Source organism: Neoarius graeffei, chromosome 7 (genome assembly GCF_027579695.1).
Source record: "Neoarius graeffei isolate fNeoGra1 chromosome 7, fNeoGra1.pri, whole genome shotgun sequence".
Taxonomy (NCBI): Eukaryota; Metazoa; Chordata; class Actinopteri; order Siluriformes; family Ariidae; genus Neoarius; species Neoarius graeffei.
The window spans coordinates 84,844,304-84,871,585 of NC_083575.1; the positions used below are offsets into that span (position 1 = coordinate 84,844,304).

Genomic DNA, 27,282 nt, shown 5'->3' on the forward strand with positions numbered 1-27,282 from the left:
CGAATCAGCTGTATGATCCGAGTTGAGCGCATGGCTACTTAACCTGCATACAGGCGTGTGATTTCACTATGGAATGAGTTACTAAACAGAGCGCAGAGGAGCTGAAACACCGCGAAGCAAACAGACGCACGGTATTTACATCGGAGATCACCATTTCTAGCAAAAAAAAACGCAACCTCGTTTTCCAGATTGAATGGAATACGTGAATGATCGGATGATACACGGACCGTTCTAGGATTACATTCCATCGGAGGCATTGGTGTGTGCAAGGCGCCGTTTCTCTTTCTGATGGGGTAAGTTTATTAATCTAAGGCTGTGTGGTTATTTTTGCATGTAACGGAGAGTGTTGTGGTTTGGTTAAGCCTAGGTCACAACCGGACGTACGATTTTTTGGCCGTGTGATTTTTGGCGTTTCCCAAATCGCTGCGTTTTTTTTTTTGTTCACGGAGAAAGACGCGCATTGGCCGTAAGTTTGTCTTGCAACCTGAAAAAAACGTAAGCGCCCGTAGAGTTTGTTTGACATGACAAAGAACCTCTGCGGCCGGTCTACGGCTCGAAAATCAGCACGTCACATGCGCGCTCTCGTGCTTTTCACACGCGCGCTCTCGTGCGTTTCATGCGCGCTCTCCGTGTGTTTCTTGCGTTTTTTGCGTGTAGACCGGCTGTAGGAGCGCGTACTGTACGGCCGGTTGTGACCGAGGCTTTACATGAAACTAGTGTTGTGTTAGTTGTGTCATCATCGTGCTATCTTTCTTTCTTACGGTGTGAGTAATTTTTCAACCACAAAACGTTAAAGTATACTTTAGGACTTATTTTTGTACTTCATAATTGTGTTGGGCATACTTTGCATGGAAGGAAAATTGACGTGGTGATCTTTGTTTACATGAAAGTAGTATCGTGCTAGCTAGTAGGGGGTAGGGCTTTCCTTAATGTCATGCAGATGAGCAGCATTATGTGCCCGCCCTAAACCCGGAGTAGCTGAGATGGAAAACTTTGAGGGCGATTTTCTCCCTTTCCTGTTTTAAGAAGTATACACTTTCAAAAGGCCACACATTCTTCAAATATTGTCAGATCTCCACATGGAAGGCATCATTGGAAAGCTTAGAAACTGTACTTTCTGAATCTGTCAATAACTCAAAATGCCCCCGGGCAGACATGTGTCCCTGGATTCTGTGATCTGCCACAAATACAAAAAAGCAACAAAATATGGAATGAAAGTATTTGATGGTAAGAACTTTTTTTTTTTTTTTTTAATTTTTCAAGAATTATTATTATTGCGTTTTTCACAAATTGCTCCTGTCATTTCGCCGGTTTGTTTACATTCTAAGCGGACATGATTTTGTAGAAAGTTTTTATTTATCGAATTTGTAAAAAATTTAAAATAAAAATGCTCTGTTTCTCAAAATCCAGTGAATGTGGATAGAATAAAACAGTTATTCCACTCAATCTCATCGTACATGGCTTATAGCTAACTCGGTGCTACGCGCCTCGTCAGCACTCAGCTCATGTACGACTCAATTTCGTGGAATAACTGTCAAATATATACATATATAAAATTGTAAAGTTAGCATTTTTACAGATTCCTTTCTTTAATTTGTCCTCCTTATTAGGGTGTACGTTATCAGTATTAACTTTTTTTTTTATTTTTAACTACTGTATAGCTAACAGTTTGTGAGCAGACCTACGCTGTGTATCAGGATGCATTTTGTGTATCGTAGAAATATCAAGTATTAAATTGTTACTGTATATGATATTTTTGTTATATCGTCCGGCCCTCCGTGGTACCAAGAGTACCAAGTACCAAACAGGGACAGTTGGAGGCCTCTAGAAATAGGGTAGAACATTGATTGGTCAAACAGTGGAGTCAGATGATGGCTATTCTGGGAGGAACAACAATAAAGACCCTGCTTCCTTAACTCAAGCAATCAAGCGCTCTGTGAAACCTTGTGGTGGATAATTGGCTGTTTTTGTTGTTGCGTGAAGAAATCCTTCTCACGCCATGCAATTGGGCGGCGCCAATCTCCATTTCCATAGCCCTCGGCCTCTCACCTATACAGTTAGGGTTACAGTGGGGGGCCGGTCCTCTGGTAACCACGAGAGTTTGACTCCCCAATTGCATCCGTATTGCAGCGTGCCTTGCCAGACGGCAGTAGGTACCTTTTTTTTTTTTTTTTTTTTAAACGAAGGTCTTTGGTATGACCCTACCGCGAGTTGGCCTAGTGGTTAGCGTGTCCACCTCTCAATCGGGAGATCATGAGTTCTACTCGCAATCGGGTCATACCAAAGACCATCATAAAAATGGTACCACCTGCTGTCTGGCAAGGCACGCTGCAATACAGATGCGAGTGGGGAGTCAAACTCTCGCGGTTACCAGAGGACCAGCCCCGCACTGTAACCCTAGCTATGTAATAGGCAAGAGGTCAAGGGCTACGGAAACGGAGATCAATGCCGCCCTATGGCATAGGAAGGGACTTTGACTTTGGTATGACCCAACCGCAAGTAGAACTCACAATCTCCCGCTCGAGAGGCAGACATGCTAACCACTAGGCCAACTCGCGGTGGTTGTTTAAAACTACTAAAATTTTAATGTAAAAAATAGGTTCTTTGTAGGCATGTAACAATTCACCCAATTCATGATTCGAATCAATTCACAATATCGGGTTCACGATTCAGTTTTCTCATGATATTTTTTAATAAAGAAAGGAAGAGAAAATTATTACCAAAAAATGCAACATTTATTTTATATTTTTATGAAGTTAAATATTACTTTTGTTAAATTTAACATCAAAAAATAAAGTTTTCATTTTCTTAATAACAACATTAATTATTTACCCACATTTTTGTAAAGTTTGGAGTAAACTATAATAGCCTATTAACTAAAATATTCCTTTTATAAAAAATGAAAAAAGTTAAAGATAAATAGGCCTTTTTTTCATAAACTTTTATGAACATTTGTACTTCCTCCAGTCTGTTAAAAGAGAGCTCTGAGTTCTTGTTAAATCTATTTGTACACAATCACACAACACCTTATTTTAGATCTGTTGTTTTTTGTGTATTTTTGTGGCATTAGAGCTGTGTTGCTTCCGCCTACAGTGAAGTCACATGTATTCCCACTATTGTACATCCCTCTGCTGTCTAAACAACACGATCGCAGCTAGGAAAAGCTAAGAGATTATGCAGTCTGACAACAATAATCGTGATTAATTATATGGCACGAGCTACTTTCGGTTAAATCGTGCGCTCTGATTGGTTCCTTGGTGGGCAGAATTTTCCTGTAACGCCTGTGGGCGATTATGGACTTTCTTTCCAAGGCGCTGGTTTTCGATGTTGCAAAAAACAAAAGCAAAACAACAAAAAAAGATGAATTGGAAATCAAAACGGAATCAAAAATGGCCGAAACGCAAAAGACGAAGAAGAGTCCTCGAGTTATTCAAGAAATGAGCAACGAAGAGCATTCAGAAACCGCTAACTGCGAACAGAAATTCAGTTTTGAAACCGCTAGCTGTTTATTCTGTATGCGTGACTCAACTATGTTACAAATATGATGTGACTGAAAGCAGCATCATGCCTCATTATACACTACGTTCAGACTGCAACCTGAAACGACCCATATCCGATTTGTTGTGAAATCCGATTTTTTTGTTAGGCCGTTCACATTACCAATTATATGAGACTTGTATGCGATCTCCAATATGAACGGAAAACGACCCAAAAGTGTCCCGCATGCGCAGATTGACACGTAATAAGCACATCTACGTAATACGTAAACAAAAAAAAAGCGCACTCTTCAAGTTTGCAAGTAAAGCATGGAGATGAGGCGAGACCTGGCGATGTGGTTTTTTTGTAGCGGCGGCGGAACTCGCACAATAATCTGATTAATGTGGGCAGCAGACTAATGAGACCGAAGGTGTCAAATTACTGGAAATTTCCAGAACAATCTTATAATCTTGTAATACAGGATGGTTTAAGTTATAAATCAGTTATAGAAACTGTTTTATTTAATCAGGCTAACAGATCAACATCCAGGTCCCTACCAAATCCACCATTAGCTTGATCAATTCTATAAAAGTCTATTTAAATTCTGAAAACTGTACAAATGTTGTTGTTTTCCACCAAAGAGGCGGGATTAGCCAACGCAGAATAGTGACGTTTGTCTCTTGTTGATGGCGTGTAGGTCGCATGAATGCGACCTGTCCGGTCAGACTGCAGTCGCATGTGAAAATAACGGATATGCATCGGAATTAGGACCACATATCCAAGCGGCCTGGGTCGCATGTGAAAAAAATCGGATCTGTGTCGTTCAGATTGTCAATAACAAATCGGATACAGGTCGCATGTGGGCAAAAAAATCGGATATGGGTCGTTTCAGGGTGCAGTCTGAACGTAGTCTAAATGATAATCTATTTTAATCTTAGAAATAAAAAAGCCATATAATAAACTCCTTATTAACCTCACTTGCTCGGTCTGATATTTTCCCATAAAGACCAAGCAAGCGAGGTTAATAAGGAGTTTATTATATGGCTTTTTTTTTTTTATTTCATCGATTTGAATTGTCATAAATTTGTATTGTGATTCGTCATCACGTGATATATTGTTTCATGCCTAGTTCTTTGGGTTGGGGGAAAAAAATGAAAGAAATAAAAATAACTCCTCGGATAAAGAGCCAAAATGTCACTGAATACTGAAACAGTGTGAAATGTATTATAAAATAAATCAGAATTAATGGAGGGTCTGTTTTTTTTTAAACAGTTAAATGGCTCCGTAGCTATAAAATGTCCAGAAATATGTGATTTAAACAATAGAATGATATACAAGTATCAGTAAATACAATCGTACCATGACCTGTATGGTTCTGTGTTGGGAGACATGGAGTTTATTGAAGCTTTGTTTTCTCGGGAGGTGTGAGTGGAGCGGGAGTTTTGGGAGCCGAGCTCAAGCTGCATCCTGTGTAGCTACGTCGGGCGCTGGCCCATTGTGAAAGCGCTAATGGGAAAGGGGTAGACAAAACACACCTGCGACTCAGTGCCACCCGGATCAGGAAGCAGAAGAGAGCTGTGTGCTGGATAAACACGCTTCAGCTCTCTCAGAGGGGGAGGAGGAGGAGGTGGTGGGAAAGGCAGCAGGAGTGACTCACTGAGGGCAGACACGGGGCACGACATGGGCGAGGACACGCGTTCATCTGATATTCTCCATGGATGCTGACACAACACTGAGACAGAGTTCAGATCCAGGGTCTGGTGTGTGAATAGCTTTTGTGTTAGTGAATACAGCTGTGTGATCAGAGATTATACGGTATATATTAGTGATAATCGGATTATAAAATGTCAGTTGGGAGATGTTGACAAAGCGGTTTATGGGGTAAGGTTTTAGTCCGGCTCAAATTCAACTCCAGTTTTACATACACTACCGTTCAAAAGTTTGGGGTCACCCAGACAATTTTGTGTTTTCCATGAAAAGTCACACTTTTATTTCCCACCATAAGTTGTAAAATGAATAGAAAATATAGTCAAGACATTTTTCTGGCCATTTTGAGCATTTAATCGACCCCACAAATGTGATGCTCCAGAAATTCAGGCCCTGTCCACACGGCAACGGATTCAGGTGACTCTGATACAATTGCTTATCGTTTAGGCCTGGCGTCCACACGGCACCGGCGTTTTGGGTGCCCAAAACGCAATCTTTTTGAGAACGGGTTCCAGAGTGGAAAGATCTGGCAACGTTGCCGTTGTGAAGTCGTCTGGATGAGTAGAACGGATTTGTTTACGATGATGTCACAACCACATGACTGTGAGTGCTTCACGCTGGGTAGAAGTGTAACGAACTCGATGCGAGTTGTCAACAAATCCTATAACTTGGTTCATGAAACGCGCTTACAAAATATTTTCACTGTGAATATTTATTGTGTAATGGTGCAAAGTGAGAGAGAGAGAGAGAGAGAGAGAGAGAGAATAGCCCTTAGGGCAGAGTCAATCCCGCCAGCAAAAATAGGGAAAAAAAGGAGCGATCTCACCTCTTCAGATGATGGTTTAAGTCCTACAATACATTCCTCAAAAAGAGCGTAGAAGAGCAAATTAATCCATCAACGTGTAGCATTCAATTTATTCCGGACCATTAAAGACGCCGCCTTCCGCGTAGAATCATACGTCATCCTCGCCGCCATATTGGATAGGTCAAAGCGGAGAATAAAGATTAGCTGCGTTTAACTGTACCAACAGGTTTGCCGTCCAAACGAGATCACATGGGATTACCTTTCACAGGTAAGACTGGAAAAATACTTTTCATTGTATTTGGTCATCTCATCTCATTATCTCTAGCCGCTTTATCCTTCTACAGGGTCGCAGGCAAGCTGGAGCCTATCCCAGCTGACTACGGGCGAAAGGCGGGGTACACCCTGGACAAGTCGCCAGGTCATCGCAGGGCTGACACATAGACACAGACAACCATTCACACTCACATTCACACCTACGCTCAATTTAGAGTCACCAGTTAACCTAACCTGCATGTCTTTGGACTGTGGGGGAAACCGGAGCACCCGGAGGAAACCCACGCGGACACGGGGAGAACATGCAAACTCCACACAGAAAGGCCCTCACCGGCCCCGGGGCTCGAACCCAGGACCTTCTTGCTGTGAGGCGACAGCGCTAACCACTACACCACCGTGCCTCCCCGTATTTGGTCATTATAATGTAATTTTACGAACATATTTTCCTGACTCTGTGGCTAATATGAAGTCTCGCGCATAATAGTTTATGCGCATGCGTCCTTACTTCTTCTATTGTTCTGGTGTCTCCGATGGGACCGTCTTACAGCGCCCCTAGAGGTGTGGCATGTGTATTGCATCGTTTTCAGCAAGCGTTGCGTTGCCATATGGACCTGATATTTTACTGATTGTTGCCCATTTGGACGCGATATATTTTTAAATAACATCTCGTTGCCGTTGTCGTGTGGATGTAGCCTCAATCTGCTCAAAGGAAGGTCAGTTTTATAGCTTCTCTAAAGAGCTCAACTGTTTTCAGCTGTGCTAACATGATTGTACAAGGGTTTTCTAATCATCCATTAGCCTTCTGAGGCAATGAGCAAACACATTGTACCATTAGAACACTGGAGTGAGAGTTGCTGGAAATGGGCCTCTATACACCTATGGAGATATTGCACCAAAAACCAGACATTTGCAGCTAGAATAGTCATTTACCACATTAGCAATGTATAGAGTGGATTTCTGATTAGTTTAAAGTGATCTTCATTGAAAAGAACAGTGCTTTTCTTTCAAAAATAACGACATTTCGAAGTAACCCCAGACTTTTGAACGGTAGTGTATTGCTGCAGATTTTCAGTGTAATTAATTGAATCCAAATTTTTTCCATAGCTTCTGATGTCAAAAAAAAAATGTAGTAAAAAAAAAATTTTTGTGGCTACTGCCTCATAGAATCGGAGCCACTATGTCATCGTGTTGTAAGAATGTAGGAATAAGTGGAACAATAGCGCACTGCACATGTGCATATGCATAAACATTACAAATCACCAGAACGGCGAATCATGATCTCGCAATACGAACAGTTGATCTCGAGTTATCAAAGGTACACAAGAACGAGTGGTGAAGCCACTATTACCCCTTTTCCACCAAATCAGTTCCAGGGCTGGTTCGGGGCCGGTGCTGGTGCTGGTTCACAACTCGTTCAACTTGCGAGCCAGCTGAGAACCAGTTTGCTTTTCCATAGCTCGCGGAGCCACGTCATTACGTCACTGTATACGTCAGTTACGTCGTTGTATACGTCATTACGTCGCTGTATACGTCAGTTACGTCGCTACGTTTGCATAAACCTTGGCGCGAATATCAAAGCAAAAACAACACGGAAGAAGCAGCAGCGGCAACAACAACAATAATAATGGATGACTTCGCGTTTGTACAGCTGCTGCTTCTCGTCGCTTAAAAATGGCGATCTTTCGCGGTCTTGTTATTGTTGTTGGTCTTAACAACTCCGCCCCCCCGCTGACGTAAGCGGTTCTTTCCTCTGTCCCAGCAGAGAGTTGGTGCTAGCCTGGAACCGGTTTTTCTGGCCCCAGAGCCAGTTCTTTGTCAGTGGAAACAGAAAACCCGGTTCCAAACTAAGCACTGGCCCCGAACCAGCCCTGGAACTGCTTTGGTGGAAAAGGGGCATACGTCATCGTGTTGTAAGAATGAATGTAACAACAGCGCGTACCAATCAGCAGTTATCCTGATCAAGTTCGATTACCCGTTCTACCTCTTGATAAACTTCGGAATTGACCAGAACTATCTGTGACAATCACCTCTTCCCTGCTGCCAAACTGGATAGCACCTTCACACTGTGGCGTAGGAATGGTCTAACTATATGCTACAACTTTTACATACTGTAGATGGTCTTTTTGGCAGTTTTTCTGATCTTTCTGGAAAATTTCACCTGCAGCGGTCAGACTTATTCAGGTATTTTCAGGCCCGTCACTTTATTCAAAGCCATAGTCCAGTATTTCCTGCTTTACCGTCAGACACAGGACTTGAGAAGGTTTTGCGGGCTCCTATGCAGCATGGGAGACGTATCTCAATTATCTCAAATATAATTACTTCCCTTCAGGAAACATCATTAGACAGGCTTAGAACTGAATGGGCTGAAGAACTTGGGATGGAAGTGTCTGAAGCAGTTTGGGACTGCGCTCAGGCTAGAGTTAATGGAACATCATCTTGTGCCCGGCTCAGCCTGATACAGTTCAAAGTTTTTCACAGAATTTACTACACCAAATCCAAATTATCCAGAATTTATTCTGACATTCCAGATAGGTGTCTCATCTCATCTTATTATCTCTAGCCGCTTTATCCTGTTCTACAGGGTCGCAGGCGAGCTGGAGCCTATCCCAGCTGACTACGGGCGAAAGGCGGGGTACACCCTGGACAAGTCGCCAGGTCATCACAGGGCCGACACATAGACACAGACAACCATTCATACTCACATTCACACCTACGGTCAATTTAGAGTCACCAGTTAACCTAACCTGCATGTCTTTGGACTGTGGGGGAAACCGGAGCACCCGGAGGAAACCCACGTGGACAACATGCAAACTCCGCACAGAAAGGCCCTCGCCGGCCACGGGGCTCGAACCCGGACCTTCCTGCTGTGAGGCGACAGCGCTAACCACTACACCACCGTGTCGCCCCAGATAGGTGTGAACACTGTAATTCTGCACCAGCAGATATGGCCCATATGTTTTGGACCTGCTCTAAATTAAGAGATTTTTGGTCATCTGTTTGCAAAACTTTGAATGATGCATTCAAAACCAAAGTGAAACCCTCTGCAGAAATGGCCATCTTTGGAGTATTGATTAATGAGATCTTGCTGGCCACTGATAAACAGAATGCTTTTGCCTTTGCCTCTTTGATAGCCCGTAGAAGAATAGTCTTGCAGTGGAAATCTCCAGACCCACCCAAAGTGTCAGCCTGGCTTAAGGCCTCTGCATGCTCTTGCGACAAGGCTTTCGCAGATAGCTTTTCGCAGACAGTTGTAATTTATCGTTGAGCGGGGAGTAATAGGCGTGCGCGATGTTATTCACCGCCACAATGCAAGGGGGCGCAAAGTCGCTAGGAGTAGTTGGTGGGTGTGGTTAGTGGAGTGTTTATCCTCCGGTTACTTATAATGACTAGAACTGGAGTCGTATAGATGTACGTACTTCCTCACTTCCTCGATCAACCGCTGTTCGTGCTGCTCCATCTTCGCTCGTGTTTTTAAAAATGGCGGTCATGAAAACAAACCAAACCGGGAAAGTAGGGAAGCGGAAGTGCGTGTACAGCGGATGTAGAGTGGACCAATCAGAGCCCTCTTGTCTGCGACGCTGTCTGCAAGGCTTCTGCGGTGGTCACAATTTTTGGGAGGTGCGCGCAGAGCGTCTGCGAAGGTGGAGGGGCTACGCGGACACTGTCTGCGACGCTATCTGCGAGGACTGGGTTGTCAGCATAAATTGGCCTTTAGCGACCTAATGTTATTCCTGAAGTTAGAGAAGATTAAGTATTTTACCAGAGGTTCAATAAGAAAATTCTACAAAATATGGGAGCCATTGATTTTGTATTTTGACAGGCTCAAGACCCTCCCATAATTTAATAGGGCCCTGTGTTATGTTTTGATCTTGCATACCTATAGGCATAGAGTGCAGATTGCCCCCCCCCGTCTGTTATTTTTATTTAGTTTATTTAAATTTATTTTGCATTTTTTTGTTATAAATGTTATTACGGTTATGATTATATACTTTTTTTCCCTTTTCTTTTATTTACAGCAGTATGTGGGTGTTGTGGGAGGGTGGGTTTTGATTGGAAAAAACACAAAGAAAAACAATTCAAGACATTGTATTTAATTTCATCCTGTATTGCGCTACCTTTCTTGAATAAAAATTAAAAAAAGGAATTGACCAGAGCCAGAAATGAAATAAGAGAAACCTCGTTATAACTTCGTAGCATCGGAAGATAATCGACAGATAAAAAGATAAATGAAATTCACCTCATGGTTCGCCGAGGCTACTGATTCGATATACAGTAAGTGGTGTTTTTTAAGAAAATTTAAGCCCACTTTACACGGGGACGGTCTGAAACAAAAACGCAAAAGTCCGTTTTCGTTCTCACTTTTTTCCGCGTCTACACGACCGTTTTCAAGGAGGAAATCTGCGTCTATACGGTGACGCATAAATGTGTGGAATTCAATTGGATGTGCATGCCAGGCGGCTAGGTGGTGCTGTGAAAGACCTCCGCTATGTCTGCACGCATGCGCAACGTCTTCCGTCTTGTCTGATCTGCACATCTGCGTCGCGAAAACTTTGACTACTCTGGCTATGGTAAGTAAGAAAGTAAGTAAAAAAAGTAAGAGCGTACTATACCCGCCTCTGTTCATTAACGGTATATGTGCAGATTCGGTATAGATGTTCGAAGGACTCCTGGACGTTTATTAAAGCTGCCAGAGCAGCTTGAAGGTCCGTTGGATCGATGTAATCAGACATGCTCTTACTTTTTTACTTACTTTCTTACTTCCCGGGCTGGCATGGACAGTATATGACATATGTATGACGTAAACACGTACCCGACGTGAGCAGATCCGAGCAGAGTTTCGCGTATTGGGTAGTTTAGACGGATATGCAACGGGGGCTGTTTTTAACTTATCCACTCTGGAAGGCGTTTTCAATTTTTTCCGTTTTTCAGCCTCGGAAACGCCGTCCCCGTGTAGACGAAAGGCACTTCCGATAAAATATTTAGTCGTTTTTACCCGACAGCGTCCTTGTGTAAACGGGCCCTTAGATTATCACTACCGGCCAGTGGCCTAGTGGTTAGCGTGTCCGCCTCTCGATCGGGAGATCGCGAGTTCTACTCACGGTCGGGTCATACCAAAGACCATCATAAAAATGGTACCCTACTGTCATCTGGCAAGGCACGCTGCAATAGACCCTTTTCACTCACGTGACCTTCGTAAACGTGACCGCCATTTTGGACATGAAGAAATAACGGTTTATGGCACAGACCCTTTCGGTTCTCGCTCATCTAGCTGCTACAATGACTGCTTAGACTGCAACAATAATACCTAACACACATTTAAGTATCCGTCGTAAAGACGTGAAACTCGTCGAGTGACGAGTGTGTTCATTGATAAGCTAACACAATCTAAAAGCAGACATACCATCACATTGCCCTGGCGCTGTGTACAGTTTACCTTCTATGGTTTGTGCACTCACTATTTGCCATTACTTTCTCCAACCCAGTGTTCGAACTATGCCGATATTTTCGGGGGGTCCCTTTTTTTCCCTTGGGGGGGGGTGCTTGCGCTTGTCTCAGAGCGTGGATCTCCAAACACATGAGAAGCCTATCTTACGCACATATCACGCAGACTCCACACCTCCACACACGCATCGCGTCTGAAGTCATAACTCATCAGGGGAAATCGTGTCTGCATTGGCATGTTCAAAAAACAACCTCGCGTCAACAATGATACCACACGCAAGAAAAAAAAAACAGTCAGGCTACTCAACACATCTGATCCACAGCAGCACCAAAGCATCACTGGAAATCATGTCGACAACCAATCTTCCATTTCAACACGCGTCAACAAACAAATGGCACCACAAACATGAACGAATCGGTCAGGCTACCGATTCCAAACCCACAGCAGACGAATAATTAAATGCATCTTACCTTAAAGCAGAATTGACCACAAAGGAAGTCTGTTGGCACTGCTGGCACACTTCCTTTCTACTAGTTTGTGTCCCCAACCTGGCAGCAGCAGTCGTTGTCATATCGGTTTATTTTATCTTTGATGTAAACACAACACTTCGGATATGCAAATGCTTCCCGTTACACACGATTGCTATGTCAATAAACATCATTTTGCCAATATTTTAGAGACCATCCATCTTCTCCGTCGGTCAGCATCTGTCGGGATCCGATAAAATGATAAATCTTGCCTTGTGTGTTGATGGTTACTACATCCAGGTGCACAACAATATAACGGCATGATGGAAGTCTTGCTGAAAGTAAAAACTTTCTTTGATGGCTATATTCCTTTCGATGCTTCGCCGTCGTTCCTCGTTGTTGGCTGCTGTAGACTACTGGGAGTTCATGTCCAAAATGGTGGCCACGTTTGTCGTGACGTCACGTGAAAAGGGTCCATACGGATGCGAGTGGGGAGTCAAACTCTCGTAATTACCAGAGGACGAGCCCCCCCACTGTAACCCTAGCTATGTGAGAGGCCGAGGGCTACGGAAACGGATATCGGCGCCGCCCTATGCGCCACATGGCGTGGGAAGGACTAGATTATCACAGCTTTTGTTTGGTCCTTCTGAAAGGTCAAATGAAAGGTTTTGTAAGGTTTTTTTAGCTTTTTGGCGGATATTTACGCCCAGAATTCCAGCCATTAAACAAAAACTTGAGAAGGCAGCGAAGACGACGTTGAAATCTTTTGAGCGATCCGCTTGGTTTGCAATGACAAAAGTCCCATGTGGGAATAAATCAGCTCCTTCGTGAAAACTAAGAGTTAAAGTTAAAAGTAAGGTGTCCACGAATTTATGATACCGGATAAAGTGAGTAGAACTTTTTTATGTACACAACATATATACACTGGAGATCAAAATTAGAGAACAACTTATAAAAACTTGAATAATTTTGAAATAATACCATCTTCACTGCTCAACAGTTAAATGACATTTTATTGTGTCCATATCATGGTTCAACAACATTTTTTTCACAAAATGACTAAAGGCATTTCACACAAAAAAATATTTTTCAGAAAACGCACTGATCAAAATTAGAGAACAACAATCTGGAACAAAAATCTGAAGGTTACAACAGTCAGCAATTAGTAAGAAGTGTACAGGCCTCTGCTGTGAATGACTTCAGCACATCTGCGGCCACAGGATAGCACTAGTCTCTCACACTGCTCTGGTGTGATTTTGGTCCATTCTTCTTCCAGCCTCCTCCACAGTTCGGTGATTGTAGAGGGTTTCTTGACCATAACTTTGTCACCAAGGATTTTCCAGAGGTTCTCTGTTGGGTTGAGATCAGGACTCTGGGCAGGCCATGCCATTAATTCAATGTTTTCACCTTCAAGGAAATTCTTTACCCGTTTTGCTGTGTGACATGGAGCATTGTCCTGCATAAAGACTGCAGGCTGATTGGGCGATGAACGCAAGTAAGGAACCATGTGCTGTTGAAGAAGGTTCTGATACACATTTGCATTCACTCGGCCATGTAGCTGTACAAGAGGCCCAACTCCCGCAGCAGAAAACATGCCCCAAACCATGACACTTCCTCCTCCACCTTTCACTGACTTCTTTACACACTTTGGGTTTAGTCTTTCTCCAATGTGTCGCCGAACATAATGCTTCCCATCAGACCCAAATAAATTAAATTTGCTTTCATCACTGAAGTGAACCCTGGACCAGTTCTCCTCTGTCCACACAACATGCTCCTCAGCAAAGCTCAGTCTAGCTTTTTGATTTTTTTTGCTAATGAGAGGTTTGGTCACTGCAGTGTGGGCCTTCAGTCCAAATGCTCTTAAACGGCGAGCCACTGTATGGCGAGACAGATCCTTACCATGTTCAGCACTGAACTGGCGAGCAATTCCACCTGCAGTATGGAAACGATTACCCATTGACATCCTTCGCAGTGACCTGTCCTCTCTTGCATTTGTCTTCCGTGGACGACCAGCCTTCTTGGGCGACTTGAATGAGTTTGTAGTTTTGTAAAGATTCAATATTCTTGAAATCACAGATTTGGAACGATCAACTTGTCTTGCTATGGCTGATAGGGTCATCCCTTTGGTTTTCATCTGGACAACCTGCTGCCGGAGGCTTTCAGTCACTTTAGAACGACCCACCATCTTGCAAAGTCAATGAAACTGGCAGTTAGAATGCCACTTAAATAGGGGTTGACTGATAATCAAGGAAATTAGCACCATGTGCTAGATTAGCACCATTAAGTGGGAGGCACCTGAAAGTGTTCTCTAATTTTGATCAGTGCATTTTTTGCAAAATGCAGGTTTTTTGTTGAAATGCATTATCCATTTTGTGAAAAAGTGTTGTTGTAGCATGGTATAGACACAACAAAATGTCCTTAAACTGTTGAGCAGTGAAGATGGTATTATTTCAAAATTATTCAAGTTTTTATAAGTTGTTCTCTAATTTTGATCTCCAGTGTATATAAACCATACGTTTCTGGAAACTAGAGAAGTTAAGAAATCTAATACTGAAAACTACAAGTCTCTAGCTCTACTGGCTACAAAGTAATCGTCATTTAGATAATATGCTCCAGATGGGATCCGTTCTGCTGGAGGCACACTTGGATTCTCCGAGCAAAATGATTCATGACCCTGCAGCACTCCTCCTTTTGATATAGCTTGGATTTCTCTGGTGATTGCTTCCTTGAGATCTGGAATGGTCCTGGGGTTGTCCTTGTATACCCTGTCCTTCAGATATCCCCACAAGTAAAAATCTGGGGGGTTCAGATCAGGGGAATGAGGTGCCCATTCTGGATTACGCCTACGGCTGATGAGACGACCAGGGAACTTGCTGTCCAGCCAGTCCAGAGTGACAGTGGCTGTATGAGGGGTGGCCCCATCCTGCTGGAACCACTGTATATTCCTCTTCACTTTGTTTGCACCTCTTCTCCTATTTCTGACACCTAATTCTTCCCAAAACTTGTGGAGGACCTCCAGGTAGCGTTCCTTGGTTATCATGACAGCATTCTCCTGTGCATCCTCGAAAAAGAATGGGCCAATTATGCCATGTTTCGATAAGGCTACCCATGCCGTACACTTCTTAGAGTGAAGAGGTCTTTGGAGTACTTCATTGGGAGGCTCTGAACCCCAGAACACATTGTTCTTACTGTTCACATGGCCTTCCAGGGTGAAATGGGCCTCGTCCGAGGTCCAGAGGTCGTCCAGGAAGTCCGGCTCCTCTTCGATCTTCTCAGAGAACCATTGGCACATGACAACTCTCTTTTCTTTATCAGCAGGAGTCAGCTTTTGTTGGATTTGTATCCTATAAGGGTAAAGATGGAGGTCTTTGATCAGAATCTTCTGTACTGATGATTTTTTTTAGGCGGAGTTCCTGGGCCCTTTTACGGAGAGATTTCTTGGGACTACGTCCCACTGACTCCTGTACTCTAGCAATGTTTTCTGGAGATCTTACAGTGAGTTTTCTGCCAACTCTGCTACGAGACTTCTCCTTCATATCATTTATTGTCCCTGCAGTCTCAAACTTCTTTACCCAGCGATAGATCTGCATTTTTGTGGGGTATTTATGATCATATTTTTGACGAAACTGAGCGATTGCATATTTGAAGGAGTTTTTCTCAGTTTTTTTAACCACGCAGAAAATTTTCTGTTCTTTGGTGAATGGCATTCTTGATGGGTGGCTGGGTTTCTTATCTTCTCAGCTCCTTAAATCTGAAACAGAAAGTCAAAATGTTAAAAGACAAAAAAGTTAGAAGCATTTTAGTCGCTATCATAAATTCGTGGACACCCGTATAATTGGTCAAACTTCTGCAAGTCGCTTTAATTTTTTAATTTTATTTTTTATTTTAGAGTCTTTACGCTACAGTTGTGAAACAAAATGTGCTCATTAGTACTAAATAATGCTTCGAAGACAATTCATGAACAAGTGCTTTCTTACTAGTTTGAAAATCGATCTAGTTCACAGCACTATTTTGAACAAAACACAGGAAACAAAATTGGTAACCAAAATACTCCAAGCCCTGATGCTGCTCACAGCTTGGTGATGTTTGCAAGAGATGCGGCGAGTATCATTGATAACATGTATATATGCGATATTTACTGTACGGACATGGGATCAGAAAACTATTTTATTTATAAGCAGGAGCCACAGGGGACTTTTTTTTTTCTAAGTAATCTGTAATTATCCTGATTATTAATCTGAATGAATAAATAAATGCAAATACACAATAATAATTTTCCTATTCTTGGGAAGACCACATTGCTTACAAGATGTATAGAAAAAAACTCTAATATTTACTTGTTAATATTTTATTAATGATCAAATTATTATTGTAAAAAAAAAAAACAATTTAAAAATGAGTCTCAAATCGTGTGCACTTTTGTACAAACACTGGGACAGTCACAGAGGGGGCGGAACCACAAGTAAGCGCTATAGCGTCGATAGAATATGTTCCCATGCGGTTTAATGGTGGGAATAAATTGTTCAGAGGAAGCGGTGCGTGTGTGCGATCAGTCATAGCATTAAAACCACTTACAGGTGAAGAAGTGAATAACATTGATTATCTCATTACAGCGGCAGCACGGTGGTGTAGTGGTTAGCGCTGTCGCCTCACAGCAAGAAGGTCCTGGGTTCGAGCCCTGGGGCCGGCGAGGGCCTTTCTGTGTGGAGTTTGCATGTTCTCCCCGTGTCCGCGTGGGTTTCCTCCGGGTGCTCCGGTTTCCCCCACAGTCCAAAGACATGCAGGTTAGGTTAACTGGTGACTCTAAATTGACCGTAGGTGTGAATGTGAGTGTGAATGGTTGTCTGTGTCTATGTGTCAGCCCTGTGATGACCTGGCGACTTGTCCAGGGTGTACCCCGCCTTTCGCCCGTAGTCAGCTGGGATAGGCTCCAGCTTGCCTGCGACCCTGTAGAAGGATAAAGCGGCTAGAGATAATGAGATGAGATGAGATCTCATTACAGTGGCACCTGTCAAGGGGTGGGATATATTAGGCAGCAAGACAAGGGGTCTTGAAGTTGATGTGTTGGAAGCAGGAAAAATGGGCAAGCGTAAGGAGCGACTTTGACAAATTGTGATGGTGAGATGACTGGGTCTGAGCATCTCCAAAATGGTACATCTTGTGGGGTGTTCCTGCTATGCAGTGGTTAGTACCTACCAAAAGTGGTCCAAGGATCCAAAGGACAACTGGTGAACCGGCAACAGGGTCATGGGTGTCGAAGTTTAATTGATTCGCATGGGGCACAAAGGCTAGTCCATATGGTCCAATCCCACAGAAGAGCTACTGTAGCACAAACTGCTGGAAAAGTTCATGTCGACACCTTTTTGTTGTTGCCAGCATTAACTTTTTCAGCAGTTTGTACTACAGTAGCTCTTCTGTGGGATTGGACCATATGGGCTAGCCTTCATGCCCCATGCGAATCAACACCCATGACTCTGTCGCCAGTTCACCGGTTGTCCTTTGGGTCCTTGGACCATTTTTGGTAGGTACTAACCACTGCGTACCAGGAACACCCCACTAGATGTGCCATCTTGGAGATGCTCAGACCCAGTCATCTCACCATCATAATTTGGCCCTTGTTAAAGTTGTTCAGATCCTTACGCTTGCCCATTTTTCCTGCTTCTAACACATCAACTTCAAGAACTGACTGCTCTCTTGTCTTGCTGGCTAATATATCCCACCCACTGACAGGTGCCACTGTAATGAGATAAGGCCAAAAAAAAAAATAGTGTGTTTCCGGTAACATGAAATACTAAAATAAGGTCGGTAGGTAGGAAAGTTTTTTTTTTTTTCTTAATTTTTTTTTTATTTTGTTCGAAAAAATTAACACAAGTAAACATCTTACAAAATAGTATTTTGGCACAGAATCCTTTATACCACACATAATAATAAAATAAGTGTTTTTAAATCTTTAAACGAATAAAAAAAATATCGCGAGAGTTCGAGTCATGATCTACGGAAGCGATATTTCATGATATTTTCATGTAATAACGTGAAAACACCTTATCAAGAAATAACGTGAAAATAACATCCTAGGCTAGGCTACTTCCATTAAAAGCAGACGGCCTAGCCTAGCCTACTGTAGAACTTGGGTTGAGCAAAAACATGGCTGAATCCTGAATGACTCCTATTTGTATAAATAGGGGACTACATAGGCGGCAAAATTTAGTGTTTTTCCCTGCCATGGAAGTGCACGTGTATACTGAAATGGAAGCAATTTGCATTACAGCCTTGAATGAGGATTCAAAATGGCGGCTCGGCTCAGTTTTCCTTCCTCCTTCAGTATACAAGTGCGCTTCCATGTTTATGCAGGAGGGCTGATAGAAGTGGCGAAACATTTTACTTTTTATCGTTTCTTTCACAACTTGAATGCGTTGAAACAAAAAATTATGACAAACTAACGCCGCTTACACTAAAATATCGAGGGAAATTTGTAATAAAAACTTTACGGTCGGCAATTTCGACGCGGAAATTCTCAATCGGTCGGGTTACCGGAAACACACTATTTTTTTTTTTTAATTTGGCCTAATCAGTGTTATTCACTTCTTCACCTGTCAGTGGTTATAATGTTATGGCGTGTGTGTGTGTGTTTTTTATACTACTTACACCACAGTAATTTGTCAACTCAGACCAAGTTACTTCTTCTTATCACTTGCGTTATTGTCACTATGGCAGTCGTTCCTTCACCAGTTTGTCTCTCTCCCTCTTTTTTTTCTTGAAGTTAATGAGACCAAATTGGAAAACTGTCCTCTTCCCTGTTTTGTTTATTTATGTCTCTGTGTCTGTCTCTCTCTTTGTGCAGATGTGCAGTCGGTGGCTTATGAAGAACCGAAGCACTGGTGCTCCATCGTGTACTACGAGCTGAATAACCGAGTCGGAGAGGCCTTCCAGGCGTCCTCGACCAGCGTCCTGGTGGATGGCTTCACCGACCCGTCCAACAATCGCAACCGCTTCTGCCTGGGCCTGTTGTCCAACGTTAATCGCAACTCCACCATCGAGAACACACGCCGACACATCGGCAAAGGTCCGAAACGTGACGCTGCGTATATTTACGGATATATCTGTGGTTTTCCGTGTGGTTTACCTGACCATCAGGGTGCAGCTCGTGCAAACTGATAATATAGATTAATGTTACTCAGTACACTTCCTGGAGGGACGTGTACCACTTGGCCTGATTTCAATCGATCAACAGATTCCCATTAGGATCAGACTACAGTGGCCCAGTAATGGCTCAGAAGTTAATGGACAAGGCGAAGACAAATAAAAAAATGACCAGAGAGTGACGTTTCTTTCACCTTAGCTGCATTTACTGTGCATGAATAATAATAATAATAATAATAATAATAATAATATTTTTATTACAACTTTGCAAAGACATGCTAGTCATATTAAAATGTTTACAATTAAATATAAAATAAGTAATAATAAATGCATAAATAATTAAAATAAAACATTACAAATATTGAAACTTATACAAAGCTAACTTGTATTGAAAATGCAATCTGTTAAAAAAAAGACTTAAAACATTCAATATTGAAAAGAAAGCACAACTTTATTCATCACACACTTGTGAAATTTCCTCTCTGCATTTAACCCATCTGAAGCAGTGAACACACACATGCACACACACATGAGCAATGAGCGCACACACACATACCCAGAGCAGTGGGCAGCCATGCTAACAGCGCCCGGGGAGCAGTTGGGAGTTAGGTGCCTCACTCAAGGGCACCTCAGCCCTCCCATATTAACCTAACCGCATGTCTAACCCTCTGGGTTCTGAGGGTATTTTCTGGCACTCTAATGGTTTTGGTGTGCTCTGATTTTGTGAATTTCAACAAATCTAAGCAGGATTTTCAAAGTCATATGACTTTTTTGTATTCAACACAAGTTCAGCTACAACAATATCTCTGTCGTCTGTATGCCATGATTGTACTTTTTAAAAAATACCAGATAAATGAAGATGTTGTAAAAAGCAGTTTTAGAAGTGTGTTGGAATGTGTGAAAAAACATGACCCATTGTGATGAACGGTTTTGGTCACTTGAGGCGATTCTGTTCAGTTTTAGGAATGGATCAAGCACGAAAACTTAAATCTGCTCCATTGATTTGGACAATTAACTGGCCATCAAAAAAATTATGTCCTATTGTTTTGGAATAAAGGGTTGGCAGTGGGAGGGGTATTCAATGAGAAGGGTAAAAATTTCCATTCCATTCAATGAGAAGAGTGAAAACCCTTCCAACTGGCAACTCTTAATCCCATCAGATTAACTCTTAATCATATCAGGTCAAGTCCCAATGGGTAAGGTCATGCTTTTTCACACATTCCAACACAGTTCTAAAACTGCTTTTTACAGCAGCTTCATTTATCTGGTATTCGACTTTATTCTGGTATTTGACTCTTTTCAGTGTGTCTTGAAATTAACTCTTGTACTATTTTACTCAGTTCAGAGCCACAACCAACTCTGTTACACAATTGCTCTGTAATTTTGCTCCCAGTCCAACTCCAAATTTTACTCTCTAAACTCAAAATAGAGCAAAATTAACCATTTTTGAGGAAAATACTTTTAATTCTGGAAAAATTGCTCAGTCATTATGCACTACAGCGCACGCACATCAGCCGATCTGCTCATAATAAATAAAAGAAATAGTTACATTTACTCGAGTTCATCTTTGGCTGGATCAAGTCGAAGTTAAAAAAAAGGGGGGGGGAGAAAAACAAGGCGCTGCTCATCATCAGTGTCGCAGTTTTCAAGATTGAATTGAATTGCTGTCCTGAATCATGAATTGAATTGCTGTTCTGAAATTGAATCACTGTCTTGAATCATGAATTGAATCGCTGTCCTGAAATTGAATTGCTGTCCTGAATCATGAATCGAATTGCTGTCCTAAATCATGAATTGAATCACTGTCCTGAAAGTGAATTGCTGTCCTGAATTATGAATTGAATCACTGTCCTGAAATTGAATTGCTGTCCTGAATTATGAATTGAATCGCTGTCCTGAAATTGAATCACTGTCTTGAATCATGAATTGATTTGCTGTCCTGAAATTGAATCGCTGTCCTGAATCATAAATTGAATCGCTGTCCTGAAATTGAATCGCTGTCCTGAATCATGAATTGATTTGCTGTCCTGAATCATAAATTGAATCGCTGTCCTGAAATTGAATCGCTGTCCTGAATCATGAATTGATTTGCTGTCCTGAATCATGAATTGAATCACTGTCCTGAAATTGAATCATTGTCCTGAATCATGAAATGAATCATGAATTGAATCACTGTCCTGAAGTTGAATCGTTGTCCTGAATCATGAATTGAATCGCTGTCCTGAATCAGGAGTTTAATCGCTATCATGAATTGAATCGCTGTCCTGAATCATAAAATGAATCACTATCCTGAAATTGAATTGCTGTCCTGAATCATGAATTGAATCGCTGTCCTGAATCATCTGAAACACATAAAATCCGCATGCTATCTCACAAGTTTACCTCCAAATAACTCAAACTATGTCTGATAGAATTTATCCTGTTTACGGTGGGTGTTCCCACCGCGAAAGAGAAACCAGTTGAAACCGAAAGAGTGAAAGTGATGATCATGCCGTTACCATGTGAACAGTCTTTTATGAATGTGTAAGTGTGCACTCAGCGCTCCAAGTCCAATGTGACTGAGTAAGGTGACAAGTTTTATGTTTCATCTAATTTAGGTAATTTAAAAACTATAATATTATTTGTTAGTGGGCACATAGGAAAGTGTAAAGTATAAAGTTTCTGTTAAAAGGTTTATCATGCTTGTATGATAAAAACTCACGAAGATATTTATCTAAATACATGACCTACTCATTCTAAACCTGTCGAGCTTCACCGGCGAAGCTCTCAACCCCAAAGGGTTAATAATGTCCTGATATCTTCCAGCCAATCAGAAACAAGAATTCTTACCAGCTATGGTATAATGCTTTAGTATAATTGTAAAATGATCCATATTTGTATTAGATATTTAGTTAGATTTATGATGTCGGGACAAAAACAAGACAGAGCGTGCTGTTATAGGAAAATAATCAGTGATGGGGTGCTACTTTTTTTTATCCATTTATAGTTACATGCAACAAGTTAGTCATTCCAGACTTTTGGTATTTATTTTTCCTCTGTATTGAAGTTAATACGGTTTAAAAAAGCAGCATGTCATGTTGGAGAGAAACTGGAAAACGTAAAACCTTTAGTCCTGAAAAATCCTTCTGACCAGTCAGAATCGAGTATTCAGCACTGCATGACATCTCTGACACATCTCCAAAGATCAGTTTATTATCTTTTTGGAGATTCTTACTCCAGTCCAATCTGCAACGTCCAAGTTGAATCTGGTTATTTGTATCAGCAGAACAAAGAGCTTTAATGAAGTTATAACGGATCTGGATGGATCTTTTTTTTTGGCAGGCGTGCACTTGTACTACGTTGGAGGTGAGGTGTACGCCGAGTGCCTGAGCGACAGCAGCATCTTCGTGCAGAGCCGCAACTGCAACTACCACCACGGCTTCCACCCCACCACCGTGTGCAAGATCCCGAGCGGCTGCAGCCTCAAGATCTTCAACAACCAGGAGTTCGCCGAGCTGCTCGCGCAATCCGTCAACCACGGCTTCGAGGCCGTCTACGAGCTCACCAAGATGTGCACGATTCGCATGAGCTTTGTCAAGGTAACGTCGACGTCTCTTGTGTTCACCTCGGGAAGAAAACTCGAGCCAAATGGCTGGAATTAATCAGCAGAAATGTAGTTACATGTCAGTACCGATATCTCATTCTGCCTTGGTCTTATTCAGAAGACCTTTAGTAATGGAGTTTTAAACCAATTAATCAAATTCAGATCGCAAATTGAAAGCGTCTACTGAACAGGCCGGAAAAGACTTGGCTTAAGGAATTATATAACATGTTTGGGATTTAAATAAGGAAAAGCCCACCGTTTTAGAAATACATGTTTGAAGATGATAAAAAAAGAAAGAAAGAAAGAAAAGTTTGTGTTGTGAAAGAAATTTCAACTTTTTTTTCTACCATTTGGACTTCCTACTAGGTTATAAACATTTCTTACAAATGAACAAATCAATAGTGTTCCTTAAATTCTTTTTTTTTTCCCCGCACATTTTTAATTTTACACTACAACCCCACGATAACGAACTCCTTGGTTGACATCCAAATAGTTCATTATACCGAAAAGTTTATAATACTGAAATGGACCAACTTGTCACACCAAACACTCACGTTATATGCGAAATTTTCAGTGCATTCTCTTTATCATGAATTTCTCTTTCCGAGTCACAATCGCAGTTCACTGACTCGGTGCGTTTACATGCACATCCAAATCGAGCTACTGTCGGTAATCAAGCTAAGGGTCCCAGCAGGGGTGCCAGAGAAATCCAATCCTACATGCACACAAGGAAATCGAGCTATTGTGTGAGGTACATTGTGCACCCGAGCCACAGGTGGCGCTACACGCCCCATCGTGTTGGTACACTTCCGGTTGTCGTCATGAAGAATGTTGGTACACTTCCGGTTGTCGTCTCCTCATTGCTCCAGAAGTGCACGTTTCTGCTCGCCATTTTCTCTTCTTCCTTCGTTCGTTCATTCGTTCTCCTTGTTCCTCCTGACCTCTTCTGCTGCTCGCTACTACTACTGTTGTCATGCCGACCGAGGCTGTTGTGTTTCCCGCTTGTGGTCTCGTCACTTGGCACTTCCGGAATGGGCAGTGCTGAAGTAAGTAGCTCGACTACGTAGCTCGATAGGGTTTACATGCACTAAGTAGCTCGGCTACAATCGCATAATCTAGGTCGCCTAGCTCGATTACGAGAAATCCAGTTCGGTTCGATTTCAGCCGAGCTAAGGTGTTTCCATGGCATTTAGAACTTCGATTTCAGCCGAGCTACGGCAGAAATTCGATTTTCTCTATGTGCATGTAAACGCACTGACTGAGTTAAAGGATCACAAACGGAGACGATGACTTCTTTGTCTGTTATGGAAATGACAGAGGTCACCAGTCAGTGCGTTTACATGCACATAGAGAAAATCGAATTTCTGCCATAGCTCAGCTGAAATCGAAGTTCTAAATGCCATGGAAACACCTTAGCTCGGCTGAAATCGAACCGAACTGGATTTCTCGTAATCGAGCTACGCGACCTAGATTATGCGATTGTAGCCGAGCTACTTAGTGCATGTAAACCCTATCGAGCTACGTAGTCGAGCTACTTACTTCAGCACTGCCCCTTCCGGAAGTGACGAGTGACGAGACCACAAGCGGGAAACACAACAGCCTCGGTCGGCATGACAACAGTAGTAGTAGCGAGCAGCAGAAGAGAACACGGAACTGATAACTTTGTGAACACGGAACTGATAACTTTGTTTATACTCTTGAATAGCTCTTCTTCATGACGACAACCGGAAGTGTACCAACACGATGGGGCGTGTAGCGCCACCTGTGGCTCGGGTGCACAATGTACCTCACACAATAGCTCGATTTCCTTGTGTGCATGTAGGATTGGATTTCTCTGGCACCCCTGCTGGGACCCTTAGCTCGATTACTGACAGTAGCTCGATTTGGATGTGCATATAAACGCACTGATTGTCAATGTCCACCCATTGACTCGCTCTGTTTTCTAAATCTTCACCATTCAGTTCATTCATGTGCTGCAAATCACTGATGATGTCATTTATGTCCCGCTGCAGGGCGAGGCTGGGCGGGGGGGTATAAAAACACCACCGGTGCACTTTAACTAGGCATTAAGTTTAGCGGGATCAGCACTCATTTCATCCTTTTATCAATCCTTTGATCACCGTTCTTGATAATTGTTAGTGATGGACACCTAAGCGAGGCCCGTTAAGCCTTTGTTTTATGGCATTAACACATTATTACAGTGGTGCTTGAAAATTTGTGAACCCTTTGGAATTTTCTATATTTCTGCATAAATATGACCTAAAACATCATCAGATTTTCACACAAGTCCTAAAAGTAGATAAAGTTAAACAAGTGAGACAAAAATATTATACTTGGTCATTTATTTATTGAGGAAAATGATCCAATATTACATATCTGTGAGTGGCAAAAGTATGTGAACCTCTAGGATTAGCAGTTAATTTGAAGGTGAAATTAGAGTCAGGTGTTTTCAATCAATGGGATGACGATCAGGTGTGAGTGGGCACCCTGTTTTATTTAAAGAACAGGGATCTATCAAAGTCTGATCTTCACTGTGGCATATGTGGCAGATCACAGAATCCAGGGACACATGTCGGCCCGGGGGCATTTTGAGTTATTGACAGATTCAGAAAGTACAGTTTCTAAGCTTTCCAATGATGCCTTCCATGTGGAGATCTGACAATATTTGAAGAATGTGTGGCCTTTTGAAAGTGTATACTTCTTAAAACAGAAAAGGGAGAAAATCGCCCTCAAAGTTTTCCATCTCAGCTACTCTGGGTGTAGGGCGGGCACATAATGCTGCTCATTTGCATGACATTAAGGAAAGCCCTACCCCCTACTAGCTAGCACGATGCTACTTTCATGTAAACAAAGATCACCACGTCAATTTTCCTTCCATGCAAAGTATGCCCAAAACAATTATGAAGTACAAAAATAAGTTCTAAAGTATACTTTAACGTTTTGTGGTTGAAAAATTACTCACACCGTAAGAAAGAAATATAGCACGATGATGACACAACTAACACAACACTAGTTTCATGTAAAGCCTCAGTCACAACCGGCCGTACAGTACGCGCTCCTACGGCCGGTCTACACGCAAAAAACGCAAGAAACACACGGAGAGCGCGCATGAAACGCACGAGAGCGCGCGTGTGAAAAGCACGAGAGCGCGCGTGTGATGTGCTGATTTTCGAGCCGCAGACCGGCCGCACAGGTTCTTTGTCATGTCAAACAAACTCTACGGGCGCTTACGTTTTTTTCAGGTTGCAAGACAAACTTACGGCCAACGCGCGTCTTTCTCCGTGAACAAAAAAAAAACGCAGCGATTTGGGAAACGCCAAAAATCACACGGCCAAAAAATCGTACGTCCGGTTGTGACCTAGGCTTAACCAAACCACAACACACTCCGTTACATGCAAAAATAACCACACAGCCTTAGATTAATAAACTTACCCCATCAGAAAGAGGAACGGCGCCTTGCACACACCAATGCCTCCGATGGAATGTAATCCTAGAACGGTCCGTGTATCATCCAATCATTCAAGTATTCCATTCAATCTGGAAAACGAGGTTGCGTTTTTTTTGCTAGAAATGGTGATCTCCGATGTAAATACCGAGTGTCTGTTTGCTTCGCGGTGTTTCAGCTCCTCTGCGCTCTGTTTAGTAACTCATTCCATAGTGAAATCACACGCCTGTATGCAGGTTAAGTAGCCATGCGCTCAGCCCGCATCATACAGCTGATTCGCGGAAAAAAAAAACCAAATGACTTAAATCATCATGTGAATGGCCCATATGGTAATTTACCCACACCCCCCAGCAGGCTACAGTCCTGACAAAAACGAGACAATTTGCAACAAAAAATGTATGCTTTTCCAACAAAACAATCTATTATCTGAAATACTGATTGCATTCTTCAAGATCTCAACTTGCACATGATGGAAAAAAACAAAAATCACAAATTTAAAAAAAAAATGCTTCTTTTGCGATTATCTCGGATTCGTTTCGGCCGACATGCGTCCCTGGATTCGGTGAGCGGTCACATATGTTTGTGGAAGTGTATCATGGCACAAACAAAGGAGATTTCTGAGGCCCTCAGAAAAAGTATTGTTGATGCTCAATAGGCTGGAAAAGGTTACAAAACCATCTCTAAAGAGTTTGGACTCCACTAATCCACAGTCAGACAGATTGTGTACAAATGGAGGAAATTCAAGACCATTGTTACCCTCCCCAGGAGTGGTCGACCAACAAAGATCACTCTAAGAGCAAGGCGTGTAATAGTCAGCGAGGTCACAAAGGACCCCAGGGGAACTTCTAAGCAACTGAAGGCCTCTCATACATTGTCTAATGTTAATGTTCATGAGTCCACCATCATGAGAACACTGAACAACAATGGTGTGCATGGCAGGGT

At 42.3% G+C, this 27,282-nt stretch overlaps 1 protein-coding gene across 2 annotated transcripts in view; it reads left to right on the forward strand.

Moving 5' to 3' along the window:
- The window catches only part of smad1 (SMAD family member 1), a 106,690-nt gene that overhangs the window by 64,920 nt on the left and 14,488 nt on the right, over nucleotides 1-27,282 (forward strand). For both annotated transcript variants that reach the window (XM_060926537.1, XM_060926536.1), the window contains exons 5-6: nucleotides 19,014-19,235; nucleotides 22,634-22,890. In XM_060926537.1, the coding sequence (XP_060782520.1) occupies nucleotides 19,014-19,235; nucleotides 22,634-22,890 (479 nt within the window). The remainder of the gene's footprint in view (nucleotides 1-19,013; nucleotides 19,236-22,633; nucleotides 22,891-27,282) is intronic.